The sequence below is a fragment of the Chaetomium tenue genome (genome assembly GCF_020726465.1).
Source record: "Chaetomium tenue strain MPI-SDFR-AT-0079 chromosome Unknown F5144scaffold_1, whole genome shotgun sequence".
Classification (NCBI taxonomy): domain Eukaryota; kingdom Fungi; phylum Ascomycota; class Sordariomycetes; order Sordariales; family Chaetomiaceae; genus Chaetomium; species Chaetomium tenue.
The window spans coordinates 5,263,070-5,280,839 of NW_027117329.1; the positions used below are offsets into that span (position 1 = coordinate 5,263,070).

The 17,770-nt window shown below is 57.7% G+C and overlaps 7 protein-coding genes across 7 annotated transcripts; 3 read left to right on the top strand and 4 right to left on the bottom strand.

The window, feature by feature from the left end:
* Window positions 1-275: 275 nt before the first annotated feature.
* Window positions 276-3,255, top strand: F5144DRAFT_70699 (uncharacterized protein). Its single transcript, XM_066793350.1, has 3 exons — window positions 276-1,593; window positions 1,643-2,765; window positions 2,847-3,255. Exons 1-3 carry the CDS (start codon window positions 505-507, stop codon window positions 3,164-3,166), a joined length of 2,532 nt encoding a protein of 843 aa, XP_066649284.1. The 5' UTR covers window positions 276-504; the 3' UTR covers window positions 3,167-3,255.
* F5144DRAFT_70685 (Noc2p family-domain-containing protein) lies at window positions 3,221-5,883 on the bottom strand. The gene has a single exon (XM_066793349.1). The coding sequence runs from the start codon at window positions 5,729-5,731 to the stop codon at window positions 3,344-3,346; it is 2,388 nt and encodes a 795-aa protein (XP_066649285.1). The 5' UTR covers window positions 5,732-5,883; the 3' UTR covers window positions 3,221-3,343.
* Window positions 5,884-5,920: 37 nt separating this feature from the next.
* F5144DRAFT_558092 (ESCRT-1 complex, Vps28 subunit) lies at window positions 5,921-6,925 on the top strand. Its single transcript, XM_066788058.1, has 3 exons — window positions 5,921-6,168; window positions 6,230-6,466; window positions 6,532-6,925. Exons 1-3 carry the CDS (start codon window positions 6,085-6,087, stop codon window positions 6,919-6,921), a joined length of 711 nt encoding a protein of 236 aa, XP_066649286.1. The 5' UTR covers window positions 5,921-6,084; the 3' UTR covers window positions 6,922-6,925.
* On the bottom strand, window positions 6,926-8,805 carry F5144DRAFT_558095 (mitochondrial distribution and morphology protein 12). Its single transcript, XM_066788059.1, has one exon. The coding sequence runs from the start codon at window positions 8,451-8,453 to the stop codon at window positions 6,957-6,959; it is 1,497 nt and encodes a 498-aa protein (XP_066649287.1). The 5' UTR covers window positions 8,454-8,805; the 3' UTR covers window positions 6,926-6,956.
* Window positions 8,806-8,854: 49 nt separating this feature from the next.
* On the top strand, window positions 8,855-13,261 carry F5144DRAFT_503360 (uncharacterized protein). Its single transcript, XM_066786418.1, has 2 exons — window positions 8,855-12,158; window positions 12,214-13,261. Exons 1-2 carry the CDS (start codon window positions 9,175-9,177, stop codon window positions 12,830-12,832), a joined length of 3,603 nt encoding a protein of 1,200 aa, XP_066649288.1. The 5' UTR covers window positions 8,855-9,174; the 3' UTR covers window positions 12,833-13,261.
* On the bottom strand, window positions 13,258-15,778 carry F5144DRAFT_524580 (uncharacterized protein). Its single transcript, XM_066786789.1, has 3 exons — window positions 15,471-15,778; window positions 14,061-15,408; window positions 13,258-13,965 (listed from the first exon to the last, which is right to left on the bottom strand). The coding sequence occupies exons 1-3, from the start codon at window positions 15,501-15,503 to the stop codon at window positions 13,478-13,480; spliced, it is 1,869 nt and encodes a 622-aa protein (XP_066649289.1). The 5' UTR covers window positions 15,504-15,778; the 3' UTR covers window positions 13,258-13,477.
* A 733-nt stretch (window positions 15,779-16,511) lies between these two features.
* On the bottom strand, window positions 16,512-16,979 carry F5144DRAFT_598411 (uncharacterized protein; the record flags this gene model as incomplete). Its single annotated transcript, XM_066790942.1, has 2 exons — window positions 16,512-16,721; window positions 16,836-16,979. 2 exons carry the CDS (start codon window positions 16,977-16,979, stop codon window positions 16,512-16,514), a joined length of 354 nt encoding a protein of 117 aa, XP_066649290.1.
* Window positions 16,980-17,770: the final 791 nt, after the last annotated feature.

Sequence of the window (17,770 nt, forward strand, 5' to 3'; positions counted from 1 at the left end):
GATACGTAACCAATGTTTCCGTTATTTCCAGCCAACGTGGTGGCATTGATGAATTTTTACTTCCTTTCCTTTTTCTCCGAACCCATACATCTTTTGAGGTTTTCCGCCGCACAACGGCTTTCAGTATGGCCAGTTAAACCAGCCGAATGGGTCGGCAGGCAGCAGCCTAGACCGTTCTCCATCGTCGCCTGCATTCCCAATGTGACTTCATCCAACGCTCGGGGCTGCCGGAATAAATGACAAGTCGCACAAACATGCAATTGCAACATTTTTTTTCAATAGTACCTTTCTCTGCTCCCAAATAGGTTAACAATTTCTGTTGGTCCCCGATAACTACACCCCTGTCCCAACTGAGAAACGGATCCTCCTGCAGTGTGATGAGACGAGTGAGGCTCTGATGAGGGGTCGAATACATTCGACTACGCCTCACCAAATGAGAGCTGACGCCTTCTTCCATCTCAATACACACGAGGCCAGGACAGTGACGCACCCTCAACCACCACCATGGCGCCCCTCGCCACCGAACCGCGCCAGGTTCTCACCGTCCTGAACCTGGCCCGGCGCAAGGCGCTATACACGCTCCTGATCGAAATCACGGCCTTCATGCGCTCGCAGCTCGAATTCCACGAGCTTGCGGGGGCGGGAAACTCGGGTGCCGGTGCCGCGCCGCTGCTGATCGACCCCTCGGCCGAGAACAGCATCATCATCCCCGCGGGGGCCGGAGCCGCCGACAAGACCCCGCCCAACCCGGCCCTCGTGCGCCTGCGCGCCGCCGCCATCGAGCATTTTGATGGCTGGCGCAAGGACGTGCTGGCTCGGCTCAAGGAGGTTCTCTCCGCCCCTGACGACGCCGCTATTGTCGAGGAGCGCCGCAAGCGCACCGAGCGTATCGCTCAGCTGCAGCGCCAGAAGCAGCAGCAGCAGCAGCAGCAGCAAGGGGGTGGCAGTGGGTCTGCCGGCCGTGGGACGGACCTGCTCGACTCGTGGGATGCGTGGCCAGAGGAGGGCGGGGATGGCGGGGTGGGGGAAACGGTGCAGGCGAAGGATGACGCGGAAGAGGAGGATCCTGCCGCGGCCGTGGCGCGTCTGCAGTCGCACTGGCACCCCATCCCCACGCGGCTGGTGACGCTTTCCGAGGAAGACCGCAAGGAGATTCTCAGCTGCGTGCTGCTGGTGCTGCTGCTGACGGGTCACTACTCGGCCGACTCGAGAGCCATGGCCGTCTATCTCGCTTCAGCGCTGGAGCTGCCGTTGGCGGTGTTGAACGCTGAGGAGGTCGAGATTGCGATATCGCTGGTGGAGAGGTCGGCTGAGGCGGAAAGGCAGCAGCAGACTATGTCTGCAGAGGCCGAGGCCGAGAAGCGGAGGCAGCAGAATCAGGCAAGCCGGTACTGGAAGGTTGGGTTGGCCTCGGTGGCAGGGGCTGCTCTCATCGGGGTCACTGGTGGTCTCGCTGCTCCCGTTGTTGCGGGTGCGATTGGCGGCATCATGGGGTCGGTAGGCCTCGGGGGCGTTGCGTCTTTCCTGGGTATCTTCTGGATGAACGGTGCGCTTGTGGGGACGCTGTTTGGTGCATTCGGGGCGAGGATGACGGTAAGTTGGGTCACGCGCTGTTGCTAAGAATGAGCTAATATTTGGCCAGGGAGAAATGGTCGACCAATATGCCAGAGAAGTCAAGGACTTCCGCTTCATCCCCCTGAAAGACGAGTGGGGGACAAGGGGCAGCAGTAAGAAGGACAGGCGTCTCCGAGTCACCATCGGCATCAACGGCTGGCTAGGCACTAAAGACGACGTTACCAAGCCATGGCGCGCCCTCGGTGATGACTCCGAGGCGTTTGCTCTGCAGTACGAAATGGACAGCCTTTTGGGGCTCGGCAAGACATTGCAGGAATTGGTCTCTTCCTACGCCTGGAACACGGTTAGGGTCGAGATCCTCAAGAGAACCGTCTTGGCAACCCTGTGGTCTGCCCTTTGGCCAGCCTACCTTCTATCAGCGGCCTCCAGCGTCGACAATCCCTTCAGTCTCGCCAAGAACAGGTCAGAGAAAGCAGGTGAAATCCTTGCTGACGCTCTCATCAACAAAGTACAAGGCGAGCGTCCGGTCACGCTTATCGGCTACTCGCTCGGCGCCCGTGTTATCTACTCATGTCTCCGCACGCTCGCTGCGCGGCGGGCTTTCGGCCTGGTCGACTCGGTCGTCTTTATCGGCGCCCCAGTCCCGTCTAACCGACAGCACTGGCAGATGATCCGCACCGTGGTATCAGGCAAACTTTTCAACGTCTACTCCGAGAATGACTACCTCCTCGCCTTCCTCTACCGCGCAACCTCCATGCAGCTCGGCGTCGCCGGTCTGCAGGAGATCAAAGACATCGAAGGGGTCGAGAACCTGAACCTTACGGAGGAAGTTCAGGGGCACATGCGATATGCCAAGATCATCTCCAAGATTCTCGCCAAATGTGGTATCCCCGTCGTTCGGGGCGCTGACGGGCCGATCGAGGAAGACGAGGACATAATCAGGCTGAGCGACCTAGACAAGGAAAACGCGAACCTAATCGACCTCGACGGTCCAGACCTCACAGCTCCTCCCCCCAGCATAAGCCAGCCCGCACGTCCGCCAGTGCACAACCCCACACCAGCGCCCCAACCACCCACAGCCCAGCGTAGCAAACAACGGGCGACAGTAACCCGGGCAAAACCATCCGCCGTGGCAGTCACCCAGGATCTACTGGGCCTCGATATATCAGACACCCCCGGGCCAAGCCAAGGCAACGCAGCGAAACCCGCCATGCCACCGCGCCCACCGCAAGCTCCCATCCCGCAACGGAGTCCCAGCCCACCCAAGCCAGTCCCCTCCAACCAAACAACAAACACCAACCCCCCAACCCCCCAACACACAACCGCCAACCTGCCACCTTACGCGGCGCCCACCCGCGCAACGTCCACGGCTTCAGCGCCGGCCGCGCCGCCCTCACAGATGCCAGTCCACCCGAGGCCCGCGCTCACGTCCTCATACAGCCAGAACGCGGTGGACCGTGTTAATGATGATGATGACGACGATGATAGTGATGAGGAAGGCGGGATGGGGATCAATATGGTAGATAATGATGATGGTGGCTTGGAGTATTGCGACCCGACGCCGCTTGAGGAGCATTCGAGTTGGAGGTGAGGCACATGCCGGGAGTAGGGAAAATGAGTGGGAGCAAGTAGTGTTGTGAACAAGTTATGCAGGGTTTATGGACAGCATGCCCCCCCCAAACAAAAGTCGTATTGGAATAATACACTGAACATGTGCGCAACCAGCGCCCTCGTAGCCCCTGACAGGTGATATGGAAGATATCTATCTCTACTCATCCTCTTCCTCCTCCTCGTCCTCATCTTCGTCTTCTTCCTCTTCTTCCTCCTCCTCCTCTTCACTTTCACCCTCTCCCTCTTCCTCGCCACTCCCTTCCATATCCTCATCCTCATCCACACCTTCCCCACTCTCCCCCTCATCACGACCATCCAACGCCTCCTTCTCCTCCTCCTTCCGCTTCTTATCCTCCTCCTTGCGCGCCTCCTCCACCATCCGCTGGCGCTCCGCCCTCAGCTTCCTTTGTGAAACCACAAACGCGCCAAGCGGCGTGCGCTCCCACTCCAAATCCTTGAGGAAAGCCTCGACCTGGGCACGGTCCTTGGGGGCGAACTCGACCTTGGCGCGCTTCTCCTCAACAAACTTCGCATTGGCCTCGAGCTTCTGCACGAGCAGGACGAGGGCGGAGGCCATCTTGCCGTTCTTGTTGCCGCGGCCGGGCTTGCGGCTCTCCTTGAGCCAGCGCTTGAGGCTGATGACGACGGGGAGGGCGAACTCGGGAAACGCGACGCTGCGCGCCCAGAGCACGAAGAACTCAGCCAGCAGCTCGACCACCTGGTCGCCGACGCCGTCCTGGTAGACGCGCGTGCGCAGGTACGACTTGGGCGCCTTGTAGGCGACGGCGAAGTCGAGTGGTCGGAGAGTCGATGACTTGGGCGGCTTCTTCATCTCGGCTGAGCTGAGCACCTCGAGCAGCGCCGACGCGAGCGGGATGTAGGTGTCGGTCGCGCGCGAGAGGCGGAGGAGTGAGCGGATCAGCTGGAAGCGGAGCGGGAAGTAGAGTGCGGTGGGGATGAGGCGCATCGCGCCGAGGGTGACTTGGACGAGCGGGTAGATGAGGAGCTTGAGCTGGCTTTCTTTGCCAGCCTCGGCTTCCTTGAGGGGGCTGCAGTGCTCCGAGAGGACGCACGACCAGAAGTCGAGCGAGTGCACGTATTGCCAGTTGTAGACGGAGCGGTACGAGTCGTTCTTGTTGTTGACGATACTGTTCCGGAGGTGGATGGCGAGCTGGCGGATCGAAGCGAAGGCTGTCGTGTAACCCAAGCTTTGGTCGAGGCCCCAGAGCTCGGCAGCCGAGTTCTTCATGAGGTTGATGCCCTGGATGGTGTTGGCATTTGTGAGACGGCTGCCCTGGACCAGGCCTTGGTAGGCGGCCTTTAGGACGACTTCTCTGACGGCCTTGTCACCGATTACCACGAGCCGGCGGATCACTAGGAAGGCTGTTATCCTAGTGGTGTCGGAGCTGGCAGACTGGGACCAGAAGGCAACGACGGTTTTTATGAGCATCTTAAGAACTTTCCTGAAGGAAAGGAGATATGGCAGTAGCGGTTGCAGCGCCGATAATGTGAGTTTGAGAGTCGCCTCATCTGATAATGTGCCAAGCAGCCGAATAATGGAGGCGGCAAAACTCTTGATGAGTATCGAGAGTGTCTTGAATTTCTTTCCCTCAGTTTGGACATACACCTTGCCAGCAGCCGATTCCTTGACTGGGACATGGTGTTGGAGGACGTCGGGGATCCCTTTGAGCGCAACAACAACAATATCATGGAATGCCTCTGGGCTCGTGATGCTATACCGTTGTGGGTTCTCCTCGTCGGTCTCGTTCAGATGTGCTGCGCAGCGGAAGGCGATCACAACCTGGCGGGCGGTCCTGAGGGAGCGTGTCGCATCCATTGAAGCCTTCCACTTAGCAACCATAGCTTGTGTGAGCTCCCTGTCGTCTCCTTCCTCCTCCTTGGCAGCCTTCTTGTCTTTCTTCTGCTTCTTCTTTGGTTGTTCATCTTCGTCTTCGCTGCCACTGAGCTCGTCGACCTCGGCAAGATCTGCGTTCTCGTCGAAATCTAACGCCTCCGGGTCGTTCTCCTTCAGGAACTTGTAAAAGTCCGGGTCGTTTTCTGCGAGCGCGTCCATGGCGCTCTTGGACATGCCAAGGTCTTCTGCGTCGCTGATGTCGTCGGCGTCGGGCTCGCTGTCGCTGCCCAGGGGCTCGTCATTGTCCGAGATCTCGGGTTCACTACCGCTCTCTTCTGTCCCATCTTCTTGAGCGTTGGCCTCGCCCCGCTTGCGCTTCCCCAGCTTCGGGGAAGAGTTGGTCTTCTCCTTGGATTTGGTATCGAGGATTTCGAAGCCGCCTTTGAAGAAATCGTCGACGCTCATCTCATTCGTTTTTGCGCCCGGCTTCTTGCTGACAACCTTCTTCTCGCCATCGGCGCCGGGCCCTTTGAAGAATTCGTCATCCTGCGATCGCTTGGCCTTCTTCTTATCCTTGACTTGCTGTCGCTGCTTGATCTTGGCGACCGTTTTCCTTTTCTCAAGGACACCCTTAAGATGGTTCTTCTCGAACTTCTTGGTCGCTTTCAGGTTCTTCTTTGAGGTCGCCATTGTGGGCGACAGGTGCGCTCGGGACGCAGTGTGCGATTAGGTCAGGCAATTGGGGGTTGTTGACAGGGGAGTTCATCTGAGGTCCTAAACTTTTTTTCAAGACTCGCGAACTGGGATCCTTATCGCGGGGTCTTATCGACAGAACACTTGTACGCTAAACCTTGGGTGGAATAGTTTCTGCACCGATCGGTGGGGCACCCTCCACCTCCAAACCCGCCCCCACTGTGTCTTTAGCCATCCTCAACCATCAGCCCCGATAACGATAACAGCTTCTCCTGGTGCCTTCAGTGCTCCGTGTCTAGCATTGTGTTTGACGAGACGACTAGCCGATCCTACTGTACCCGACCATCACTATGATACCACGGCAGCCTTACGCGCCAACACCGCACAGCTATGTCCCCGACTCGACGCTGTCAGCAACCATAAACCTCGACGAGGTTCGCGCCGCAGTGTCTCACACCCAGCTCCTTCCCGCTCGCTGACCGAACGGTGCCATAGGAGGTCAAGCTTGCCGACACACGCGCCGAGCGTGACTTACAGGACTCCCTCGCCGAGATCTTCAGCATCATAGTCACAATCGATGAGCTCGAGAAGGCGTTCCTGAAAGATGCCATCCCCGAAGCCGATTACACCGAGATCTGCGAACGGTCGCTAAAGCAGTACAAGTCCCTGGTCGCCGACGAGACGGTAGCAAAGGCATTCGTGGGGTTGGAGGAGTTCAAGGCCGAGTGGGATGTATGTCTTGGTGCTGGACCGACAGCTTGACTTGCGCAGGGAAGCTGACTGGGTTGATCATACAGCTCGAAGTCCCCCGCGCAACCGAGAGGATACGGGTGGGCATGCCATCGACTGCCGTGACGGCCAGCTCTGGCGCCGCCCCTACGCCAGCCGCGGCAGGGAACACCAGCGGCACGCTGATTTTGGAAGCGACGCAAGATTTTATCACATTCTTAGATGCGCTGCGGCTGGGGTTGCTGGCGAAGGATCAACTACATCCCCTCCTGACGGACGTCATCCAGTCAGTGAACAAGGTGACGGACCGAGATTTTGAGAACAGGGGCAAGATCGTGCAGTGGCTCATCACGCTGAACCAGATGAAGGCGACAGAGGAGTTGGGCGAGGACCAGGCGCGGGAGTTGGAGCTAGACATCAACTCGGCATATCAGGGGTTCAAGAGTACGCTTTCATAAACACATGGTTCCAGATGATACCCGTGATGATTTAATTACACCAGGAACGTCCAAAAACTCGGGTATACAAATTCCTCCTCGAATATCCTCCTCACCTGCTCCAACACAAACCTCTCCACCTTGCCCACATTCTTCAGACTCTGTCTCCCACTCTCCCTTTGCCCAATCTCACTCTCCACCCTAATCTCCTGCAACAGCCCCCCAAGCTTAGTATTCCCCGACCCAACCCACCCAGGCTGTTTCTTCTGCTGCTTCTGCTGTCCCGACCCCTGGGCCTGTCCCTGACCCTGTGCCTGACTCGGCCCCTCGCCAGGAGAAGACAGCCCCTCCTCCTCATCAGCACCAACCGCAGCGGCCGCGTCCTCGGGGCTCAGAAAACAGAAATGCACGCGCTTCCTGATCTTGGCCAGCACGCCGACGCCGTCAAAGGTCAGGCCCGTGATGCTCAGGCGCACGGGGATGCCGACAAAGCTCGGCATCGGGTAGTCCAGCAGGATGTCGGCCGTCAGCAGCAGCTTGACGTCACCCGCGTAGCGGATGCGAAACACGGCCTGCATGTCGTCGATGCGCTGCTCGCGCAGCCGCGGGTGGTCGTCGTCGTTGTCTTGTGTCTGCTGTTGCTGCTGTTCGTTGCTGCCGCTGAGGGCGGGGGGAGCCGGGGTGGTCTTGTCACGGGTTGGGGGCCGGGAGGCGCCGGCTGAGGTTGGGGCGAGGGTGGAGACGCTGTGTTTCTCCTTGAGGGAGGGGACGCCTAGGGTAGATGACGAGGGTGGTGCGAGGCTGTTGTTGGGGCTCAAGTCTGCCACGGAAATGGAGCCCTGAGATGGGTTGCGGCTGTGGTTTCGTTCGGGTTGTCGGCGAGGGCTAGTACCAGCTCCTCCAAGAGTGCCAAAATGGGTGAGGTTCGGTACGGAGGAGCTATGTCCGTGGCCTTCGAGCCAGTTGGCGGTGCTGAGATGCTGGGCTCCGGCTACTGCCGCGAGAGGGGTTTGCGTTCCCGAAAGCCCACCGGCAAGATGTGAATGGAAGTAGTGCAAGCTAGAAGTCCCACCGGGAATCCCAGGTGTCGACACGCGCATGAACGGGCTGCCCATGTCACCGTTCCGTAAACTTCCCATCCCAGGTCCCCCGGGACCCCCAGGACCGCCGAACATGAGGTGCGGGGGAAGATGACCGAGATTCCGAACATCACCACCCAAGGCCTCTGAATCGTCTGTTCGCTGATGGCGTTCGCCCTGAACTGGCGGTGCAAGATTGTTGTCTACGGCATCTTCCTCTCCTTCCGAGTCGTCAGAAGCCTCATCGGAATCGACATGGTCTTCGTAGAAGTCCGGTAATGGGTCGGTGATATCCTTGAGTTCGAGCTCGGGTGGGATGACGCCAAACTGGAAATCGTGCACCGTGACGGATTTGATGAAGCGCGGCAAAGGCACTGACTGGAACTTGGTGTGAATAAAGTCCCGGATCTGGTCTGCCAGCTCCTGCCCATCGGGGCCGCCCGTGACCGTTTCCCAGTTAAGGTCTATCGACATGGAAAATGTGTTGATGGGTCATTTGGTAGCGGGTGGTCTTTCAACTTTTCGCCGCTTTGTTTGACCTTGACTAATGTGTGTTGAACTCGCAAAGCTACAAGGGTAGGTAGATAGAGGTCGTCAGTTGTCAGTTGTCATTTAAGGTTCGCCAGGTGCTAAGTTTTGCAAATACGAATCTCAAAAAGGTGAATAAAGAATCGGAGTTCACCAAACACCTTGAACAAAGGCATTGGTCAACGCAGATAGATGTAAAATTAGCAAAGGACCGGGCACGCCAGTAAATCATAAAGTTAATGGGTTGGGTTTGTTCTGATTCCTGCACCTGCACCTGAATAACTCCATTCTTCCCACCTTCGCTCCCAATTTGGATTCCACACCCTAACCCTTCCTGTTCTGGAACTGCCGATTTGTCTGAGGATGGAACCTTTCAACTCCACACCTTAGTTCGCCAAGTACCAAAAGCTAGCAGCTCCCCCTGCGTCGTCCCGGGCAACGACACGCTCATCAATCAACAGGACGCAGTTGCCATCCCCACAGTCAAGTCTTTCACCGCATCGAGTCGCCGCGGTTGCAGCCAAAAACAGCACCTGCAAGTTACTGATTTATCACCGCTTGCTGTAATATTTTTATGATCAATTGGTGGTAGCACCTTCCTTTTCTCTTAATTAGTTCCCACTTCTATTTAGCATCACGGCGACAACTCCTAGCATAAACCGCTACGATGGATGCACAGTCACCGCCAAAAAGGATGACGCGCGCCCGGGCTGCGGCAAAGACAACTGAGCCCGCCGCAAAGCCTACCCGTGTCGTGACGGCTGCCGCCAAGGCCAAGACGGCCCGCAGCGCATCCACCATCACCACTGGCACCACGAGAACGACGACCCTCAAGAGGAAGAGCCCGTCTGACGACGACGAAGACAACCACGAGATGCAGCCAGCCAGGAAGATGACCGTTACAGACGCAAAACCTGCCCGGGGCCGTGGCCGACCAAAGAAGGTTGTCGTCGAGGATCCCGCACCAGAGTCGGCACAGGAACCAGCACCTGCAACAACCGTGAGGACGCGTGGGAGACCCAAGAAGGTCACAGAAGCCCCTGTCGAGGAGCCCGCAAAGGTTGTCAAGGCAACCCGTACCAAGAAGGCCACAGAGGACACCAAGGCTGCCGTCACTGAACCCATCAAGAAGACTACCCGTGGCCGGCCGGCAGGCACAACAATGACAACAACCGCTAAGGCGCCAGTAAAGTCAGCAATGAAGAAGACAGTCAAGTTTGAGGAACCTGAGAAGGAAAATATGGCGCCGGCCACGACTGCAACACGGAAGGCTTCAACTAAAGCCTCGGCGCCTGCGCCCACCACTGGGCTGCGCGGAAAGCCGGTTCGTAGAGGAGCTGCTGGTACAACTACCCGAGCCGCCCGCAACACCCGAGGAACCGCCGGCTCCACCGAACCAAGCGATAAGACGGAGAAGCCGATGCCGCTGAGCCCTAAGAAGGTCAACCAGTTGACGGTGAACCGCGTTGAATCTGATGATGAACTCGGCATGGACGAGAAGATCCCGGTTCGGCGCTTCAAAAAGCTCCCGATCAAGCTGTCCACTGGCAACAACAAGCCGGCAAAGTCCCCGGCCCTTCTGGGAGAGAATGACGAAAATGCAATTGAGATCAACCGGCCCGAAACAGAGGTCAATCATATGCTAGCCACCCCCGCCAAACGCATGCCGGCGTCTCCTTGGAAGGGCAGCATTCAATCGCCAGCGAAGCGTGTCGAGGGTCTTCTCTTCCCATCAGCGGTGCCCCAGGTCGATGGAAAGACACCACAGGTCCCGACAAAGACAGGGCTCCTTCAGTCCCCTGCGAAGAGGCAGCCGCTCAACTTGAACCCCCTTGGGTCCGACATCGCTTGTGGGCCGAGTACGTCTCCGGTTAAACTATCCTTCCTCTCCTCGCCGGCGAAACGACCACCAGTTTCCCCTATCAAGGCCATGCCTCGCTTCATCGAAGAGGAGGGGCGTATGGATCAGACCCCCGCCCCCAAACCTACTCTCCTCGCCAGCCCGTTGCCCCGTGAGGCGCTTGACAACTCTGAGGAAGCACACGACGCTGCAGACGACGTTGATGATGATGAAGCTATGCCTGATTCGCCCACAAGGCTCAGCTTTCCGGGCCGGCTGTCGGCTGTCCTACCGCGGCATGCGGACCCAGCCTTGACACCATCGGTGCCGCCAACGCCTGAAGTGGTGCCACAACTCAATGTACAGGAACCTGCTGTTGAGGGCGATGTTGAGGATGCCGTTGAGGACGCCGTTGAGGACGACGTTGAGGAAGAAAATGAGTTCGAAATCTCGGAAGAGCCTATGGTTCTGGATGACCCACCGGTTGAGGTTCTGGCAGTGGAATCTGCCACTACCACTCCTCCGGCCTCCCCCAAGGTCGCCAACCCCATGTTTGAGCTTCGAGAAAAGGACCTTCGTCCTTACGACTCAGATTCTGAAGAGGAGTCCCCCATGAAGCACGGCAAGCCCACTTCTCTCTTCAACGCTTTGCCGGCCACCCCGTGCCCCCCTTCGGGCAGGCAGTTCAAGTCAATGCAGTCGGCAAGGCGGAGCACGGCCAAGAAAACGCAAGCCGAAGATACGCTTGGATTTACCCCTCTCGCACAGCAGCTTAGTGGGTGGGCGGCCGGCCCGAGCCCTCTGAAGACCGGCGTACATACCGCCTCACCGATCGTCTTCGCGGCAGTCGATAGCCAACGACACGTCGGCTCCCCTGCGCGTACAGCGGGCTCTACCCCCACAGTCCTAGCCCAGAACACATTTTTCGAAGATGAAATGCACATTCGACCGGAAGCCGCAGAGATTGAGGAGGACGCAGCCACCGAAGTGGGGGACAACGACGAGGTGATGTTGGAAGACCTTTCGTTCACCGAAGAGGACATGGAACTCGCGGCGGAGGCAAATGAGATGTCGCTGTTGGAAAAGGAACAAACCAGCCACAGCATCCATGACCAGGACGATTCGGTCTCGGAACACAGTCAGGAGTATGGCGACGAGAACGCCATCCCCATGGAACCCGCGCCTCCCGTGGGCAATTCCGTGTATGCGCCGGCAATCCCGCCCGTTACTCCCCAGCGCGTGATTTGCCGCGAAGTCCACACCGTCGCCAAGGTGCCCCTTAAACCCGCAGATGACTCCACGCCTCGTTCCAAGCCCGCGAACCGCCGCCACAGTGGTCTCCCCCCTACGAGACGGTCCGAGCGGATAACTAGGAATTCCGCCGCCTTTTCGTACTCTGCAAACAAGGGGGGCGACATTGTGCCATTTGAGGATGAGACGAACGAGCAGCCCGAGTCTGCTGCTCCTGTGACACCTCAGAAGCCGGACATCTGGTCCACGATGGGCACTCCAGCGCGGACGCCCCGGCGAGACCTCAACCCGGGGCTTCTCCGCGGGGCTGTGGTGTTTGTAGATGTTCACACCAGCGAGGGTGCCGACGCCAGCAGTGTCTTTGTGGATCTGTTGACACAGATGGGTGCTCGTTGCGTCAAAACGTGGTCGTGGAACCCCAACAGCTCGTCAGATGCCGGCGCGGATTCCAGGGTGGGTATCACCCATGTGGTTTTCAAGGATGGCGGCAAGCGCACGATGGAGAAGGTGCGTGAGAGTCGCGGGTTGGTGCAGTGTGTGGGTGTGACCTGGGTCTTAGAGTAAGTGCTATGTGATATGCCCAACGTTTGCGGAGATGCTAACAACCATTATCAGTTGTGAACGCGACAACCAGTGGCTTGAAGAAGCACCCTACTATATCGATACTTCGTTCGTCCCGCGCGGCGGTGCTCGCCGGCGCAAGAGCATGGAGCCACGAGCGATTTCCAACCTCAACAGCAAACCGCGCAACAGCCGCGGCTCGCAGACTACACACCGCACGCCGGACAACAACCGCCGCGCCAGCGCCTTGTGGGTTCGGTCCCCCGAGAAATCTCTCAGCAACGACGGCGAAGACAATGGCAACGCCGACGACGAGGACGAAGACACGGAGTGGGGCTCGCTCACCCCGGTGCCCAAGACCCCGGCTCCCGAGGCCATCGCGCGCTTCGCGGCCAACGTCAGCCCCGGCCCGGCCACCCCGTCCAGCGTGGGCAGTGTCGATAGCGATGATGACACAATCGGCCTCGACGATGATGCTCACGGAAGTCAGGAGATGCTCATGCGCACCTGCCCGCCCAAGCGCACGACCTTTGTTGAGCCGGGCCACGGCATCCTGGGCAGGCCAAAGGACGAGAGCGTGCACCTGCGGCTGATGGCCGCCCGCCGCAAGAGCTTGCAGTTTGCGCCCAAGGTGGGGAGCCCGCTGTCGAAGACGTGGAAGGCGTGGAATTAGATGGTGGGGTTGTACGGCATTGTACCTTTTAATAATTATATGTTGTTTGGTTTTGGAGCTGGTTGGGAAAGCATCCACTGTACCGGACCAGACGGACAGTGTCACTCATTTTAGATTCTGGCGTCGCCCTGTGGGGTCGGGTCGACTTTGGATGGGGTTGGCGTTTACTGGGTTATTGTGTTTTAGCCAGATGTGTTAGACTAGACTGCATCAAGCAACGGTTTAGCTGTTATCTGTGCGTGTCCGGGACGATCTTATGAGGATAACAGTCGTGAGTGAAGCTGCAAAGGTTGTTGAAAGTAGCAGCAATTAGTCCTCCAACATCGCCACGGCAGACCACTCGATCGTGTGGTATGGTGCTCCCGGCTGTACCCCTCAACCGATCTCCGCATCATCTGCTAGCATCACATTTTGCTAACATGGCATCGGATAGTTAAATTCATTCCTTTTTCCGTCCAATTGGCTATAGTTAACTAGCTACTACCTAATAAACCCAAGTAAACGCCCCGCTATGCGCTGCCAGCCGAGAGAGTGCTGCCCCCTAAAGTCCATCCAAAGCTACTACCAACACTATTTCTAAAGTTACTCATTTACACATGCTATCTATACAAGAGAACGCGCCCCGCACCGCATCCCCCCCCCCTTTCATAAACCCGCAAACGTCGTACCGACGATCTCAGCCCCACAAACGGCCGCCCTCTCCCGCTCATTCAACGCACGCGCCCACGCCCTCAGTTCTTCTACCGACACATTCTTCTCCCTCAACCACCTCAGATCCAGATCCCGACCATCACCACCCCCTTCCCCAACCCCAACCCCACTCCCAACAACCCCCTCCCCCACCCCCTTCCCCTTCTCCCTCGACAACATCCCAAACCGCAACCCCACCTCCGTCACCGTGACAATAATACTCACCACAATCAGGATAATAATAATCCACGTGATGTTGCTCATCTTGGAATCGGCGACGCTGTCGGCCAGGATGTCGGCCAGGTCGAGGAAGACGCGGCAGCGCTCGTTGAGCACGCGGATGCGCGGGTCGATCTCGAGGTACTCGCGGATGGCGACGTAGAGGGGGTGGAGCGTGGGCTCGGCGTCCCAGAAGAAGTTGGGGACGTCGAGGATGTTGGAGGCTGGGTAAAGGGGGGGGGTGGGTGTTAGTTGTGGTGGTTGGGAGGTGGGGTGAAAAGGGGGGGGGAAAGGGGGATGGTAATGGGTGGGTGCTTACAGAGGTTGATGTCGACGCGGCTCTTGAAGAGGCGGCCGAGGATCTTGACGATTTCTGTGCGCGTCATGTTGAGCTCCCCCGTGAGGGCGAGGCGTTTGGGGACGTGCTGGGCGTCGAGCATCGTCTCGGACATGCGCTCCTCGAAGAAGCAGAGCTTGGTGCTCTGCGCAATGGCGTGGCTGATGGTGAGCTTGACCATGTGGTCTGACCGGGGGAGGAGGGTGATCATGTCGTTGAAGACGCGGGGGCGCTTCACGTCGGCGCTGTATTCGAAGTGGAATTCCTCCGTCTCAAAATCATCCTCGTCGAGCGTGCTCGTAGCCAGTGTGAAGCCCGACTCGTTCTCGGCGAAGGTGAGGTCGGCGAGAATATCCTTCTCCTGGCGCTCGGTGAAATTCCAAAATACCACGACGCCGTATGAGTAGACAAACATCTCGCCAAAGTTCTTTGCGTCTGGGACCAGCCGGTTGATGGGGGAGATGGTCACATGCTCGGAATCGTGGTCGTTGTCGGCGGAGCCAAAAGTGCCTGGGGCGCTCGCCACTGGCTGTAGGAGAGGTGCTGCACCCGGGCTGTTATCAACCCCCTGTACGCTGTAGGCATACTCGTCCCAATAACCTTCGTGCTCGTCCCTGCGTTCGCTGCGCTCAATCTCGAGGTCGAGGACGGTCTTTCCTGTCCCTGGTGTCTTCAGGACAGGGCGGCTCCTCAACCGATAACCTTCGGTACCCGGGAGAAGCGGGAGGTGGTATACCGCGTAGAGACAATCGTCGTACAGCTTTGTTTTCGCCTCGTGTGTCTTCCGCAAAAAGTCGCCCGTCGCCTTCATCTTGTACGACTGGGCGGTGCAGTAGGCTGTCAACCGGGACACCTTCTCCCCGCGTTGTAACTTGGGCAATCGCTCCGCATAGCTCTTCCCGCGAATGCCTCCTCGTTTCCTAAGTACATCCAGTTCCTCGTCCTTGAGCGGGCGGTTCTCGTCCTCACGACGAAGTAGCGACGCGCGCCGCACCAAGTCGTCGTCGCTCCCCGCCTCCTCGTCCCCAGCCTCGGGGGCCTCGGGGATCAGCACGAGTTTCTCGCTGACTTTGGTTGTTCTCGAGGGAACGATTTGCTGGCCGGTGCGGGCGGAGGCAAGCGTGGGCAAGCCGCCCTGGCTGATTCGTCGCACGGCCATGGCGCGTGTTGGGCGCTGCGCTGGGGGCACCCTCGGCTGGCCCGAGGGTATATCGGACGAATATTGCAGCACATTGTCGACGGATACGAGACGGCTGCTCGGTCGGGCGGGGTTGGGGGTGGCTCGTTGGGGTCCTCCCCGGGCAGAAGGTCGCTCTCGGGAGTCGGTCACCTAGAATAAAAAGGTCAGGTTAACCAAGAATGCGGCTGGGAAACATCTGGGCTTCAACTCACCAAAACTGAGGCACCCCTTTTCGCAGAGGCCATGATGGGTGAGTGGTGCTTTTGGTTGAACTAGCCTTCCGGGGCGTGGGACTTGGTTGGGGATTGCGATCCGTTGTCAATTGATGGGCGGATTGATTTGCGACGGCGCAGTTCAATTCGAGCCTCTGCTCTTAGCATCCATCCATTGGGGTCAATTGGCTTGTCGGCGGTGTGGTTTATCGGGTGTTCGGGAGCCACAATATCGGATGAGGCTGCTTTTGGACTACCACATGCAACAATCGAACACCCGCAGCGCTATTCGAATGCATGTCCTCTTTTTCGGCCCTGGCTGCAGTGGCCCCAGATTTCTGAAAGGCTAGGCGACGTCATTCCACAGCGGCCCCACCTCGTTTTCAACGGCTACGCCCCACAGTCAGCTCGCTGCTAGATACTCAGGCACAAGTCGGGTCCTTGTTGAAGAACATGGATGGGGAGAATATCGAGTGTATTCACATGCGTTTCATACAAACATTACAAGGAGAGGAGGTCTTGGCTTGCATGTAGCGGTCAAAGACCCGCCGGACATACATAGTACATGGCCTCTCCTGCCCAGGGAGGTTCAGGAAATAGGTCAGGTAGGTAGTGATTTTTGGACCGAGGCCGCCAAAGCAGAGCTAGATTGATAAGAAACCGCAAACCGAAAACACGCGGAGAGCCCCCCCCCCCAATTCACTAGAAACCCTCCCACTGAGACTTTCGTAGGCCACCTCGAAAACCGGGTAAATGTACATATGGCCCACAATATCAAAGCGTTCCGGCCGTTCCGCCCTATGAGGCATACCCTCCCGATTCACCGCAAGCAAAAGTCAAGGGCGGCCAACACCCTCCAGGAGTTATTCCCATCACATAACAACCCCAAAAAGAACCAAGCCATAAATCCGGCATAAATCCCCAACGCCCTTTCTGCGCCATGCGCCTCGCCCTCGCCCCGTTCTGGTATCCGGGGCCAACAGCCAGCCTGTCGCAAAACGTTCCAGCTCATCCTGCAGCATTCCCCTCTCTACCCCCGTCTTATCCGTATCTCATCGGTTCGTTCGGTTTCGGTGTTCCCTGCTGGTTCCATCCCTGCTGCGGTCCAGGCGGCGGCGACTGCATCGGTACTCCTTGCCCCCCTTGTCCCTTGAGCGCCTGAACATCGGGTCGGTGGGTGAGAGGCTGCTGGAAGTTGCAAATGCGGCAGGAAACGTCCTCGTATCCCTTCATCGATAGCGGGATCACGGGCTATGATGCGACGCGGTTGGGGTTAGCGCTGCAGCTGCCAGCGACGCCGGGCCGCGTGGGCGACGGCCAGGTACCGAGTGGGGAATGGGGAGCCATCCGAACTCAGGGACTTACAATGAAGCAAAAGGTAAACCAGGGGTTCGACTTGACGACCGACCCCGAGTAGTTGCCGCAGTTGTAGCACCGGCAGACGAGCCCGTTGTAGCCTTCCACTTCCTTGCGGAAGGTGTGCTCGCCACAAGTAAATACGATGCACATTGTCAAGATGGGGAAGAGGACGGGCTGGTGGGATCAATACGGCAAATTGGATTGAGATGCCACAGGCAAAAATGAGTCCCTTATTTGTAAGAAGGCGATGAAAACTGGTCTTTTGATCCACGAGGCGGCGGGTTAGCCTTTCTTGTTTGTCGGGGGTTACGTGGAGATGTCGCCCACAGATGCAACGCAATTGAGTGCTTGGCCGAGCTTGGTACAGATGGTAACCCTAACCCTGGACCAGACCCTCTCGCACAAGGTCAGGAAGGACCTGACTTCACCTGCCTTGGCTTGTTCCCCAATCCCTCCCTACACTATATAGTTTTGACAACTCCAAGTTGCTTTTTCCCTCTTAACATCCGTTAACACCCCCTGGATGCAGTCCTCACATGGAAGCTTAGAAGCCTTTGATTTGGTCTTTGTAGAATCCCAACCTTAGAAGTTGAAATGTCAATGGTGAACATCGTCCATCGTTCTGTCTCACGTTTCAAGGTAGACTGTGAAAGTATGAATGAACCCTGCCCTATGAAGCAAATAGACAGGGAAATGATTGCCTGCTCTCTATAGTTATATTATCACAATCTTTGAGGCTCTACATTCAAGTGGGCTGGCCCGAAGGGCTCCCTCCTCACCCCCATCTAGCAACCCCAATCTTTAAGGCCAAGCTAACAAATGACACCCAAACTTGAGCCCACAACAGGCAGATCGGCAATTCATTCTGCATAACATCCCGTGAGATACAGTTGTGATGATAGAGGAGGAGCAGGAGCTGTAACATATACAAAGTACAAGAT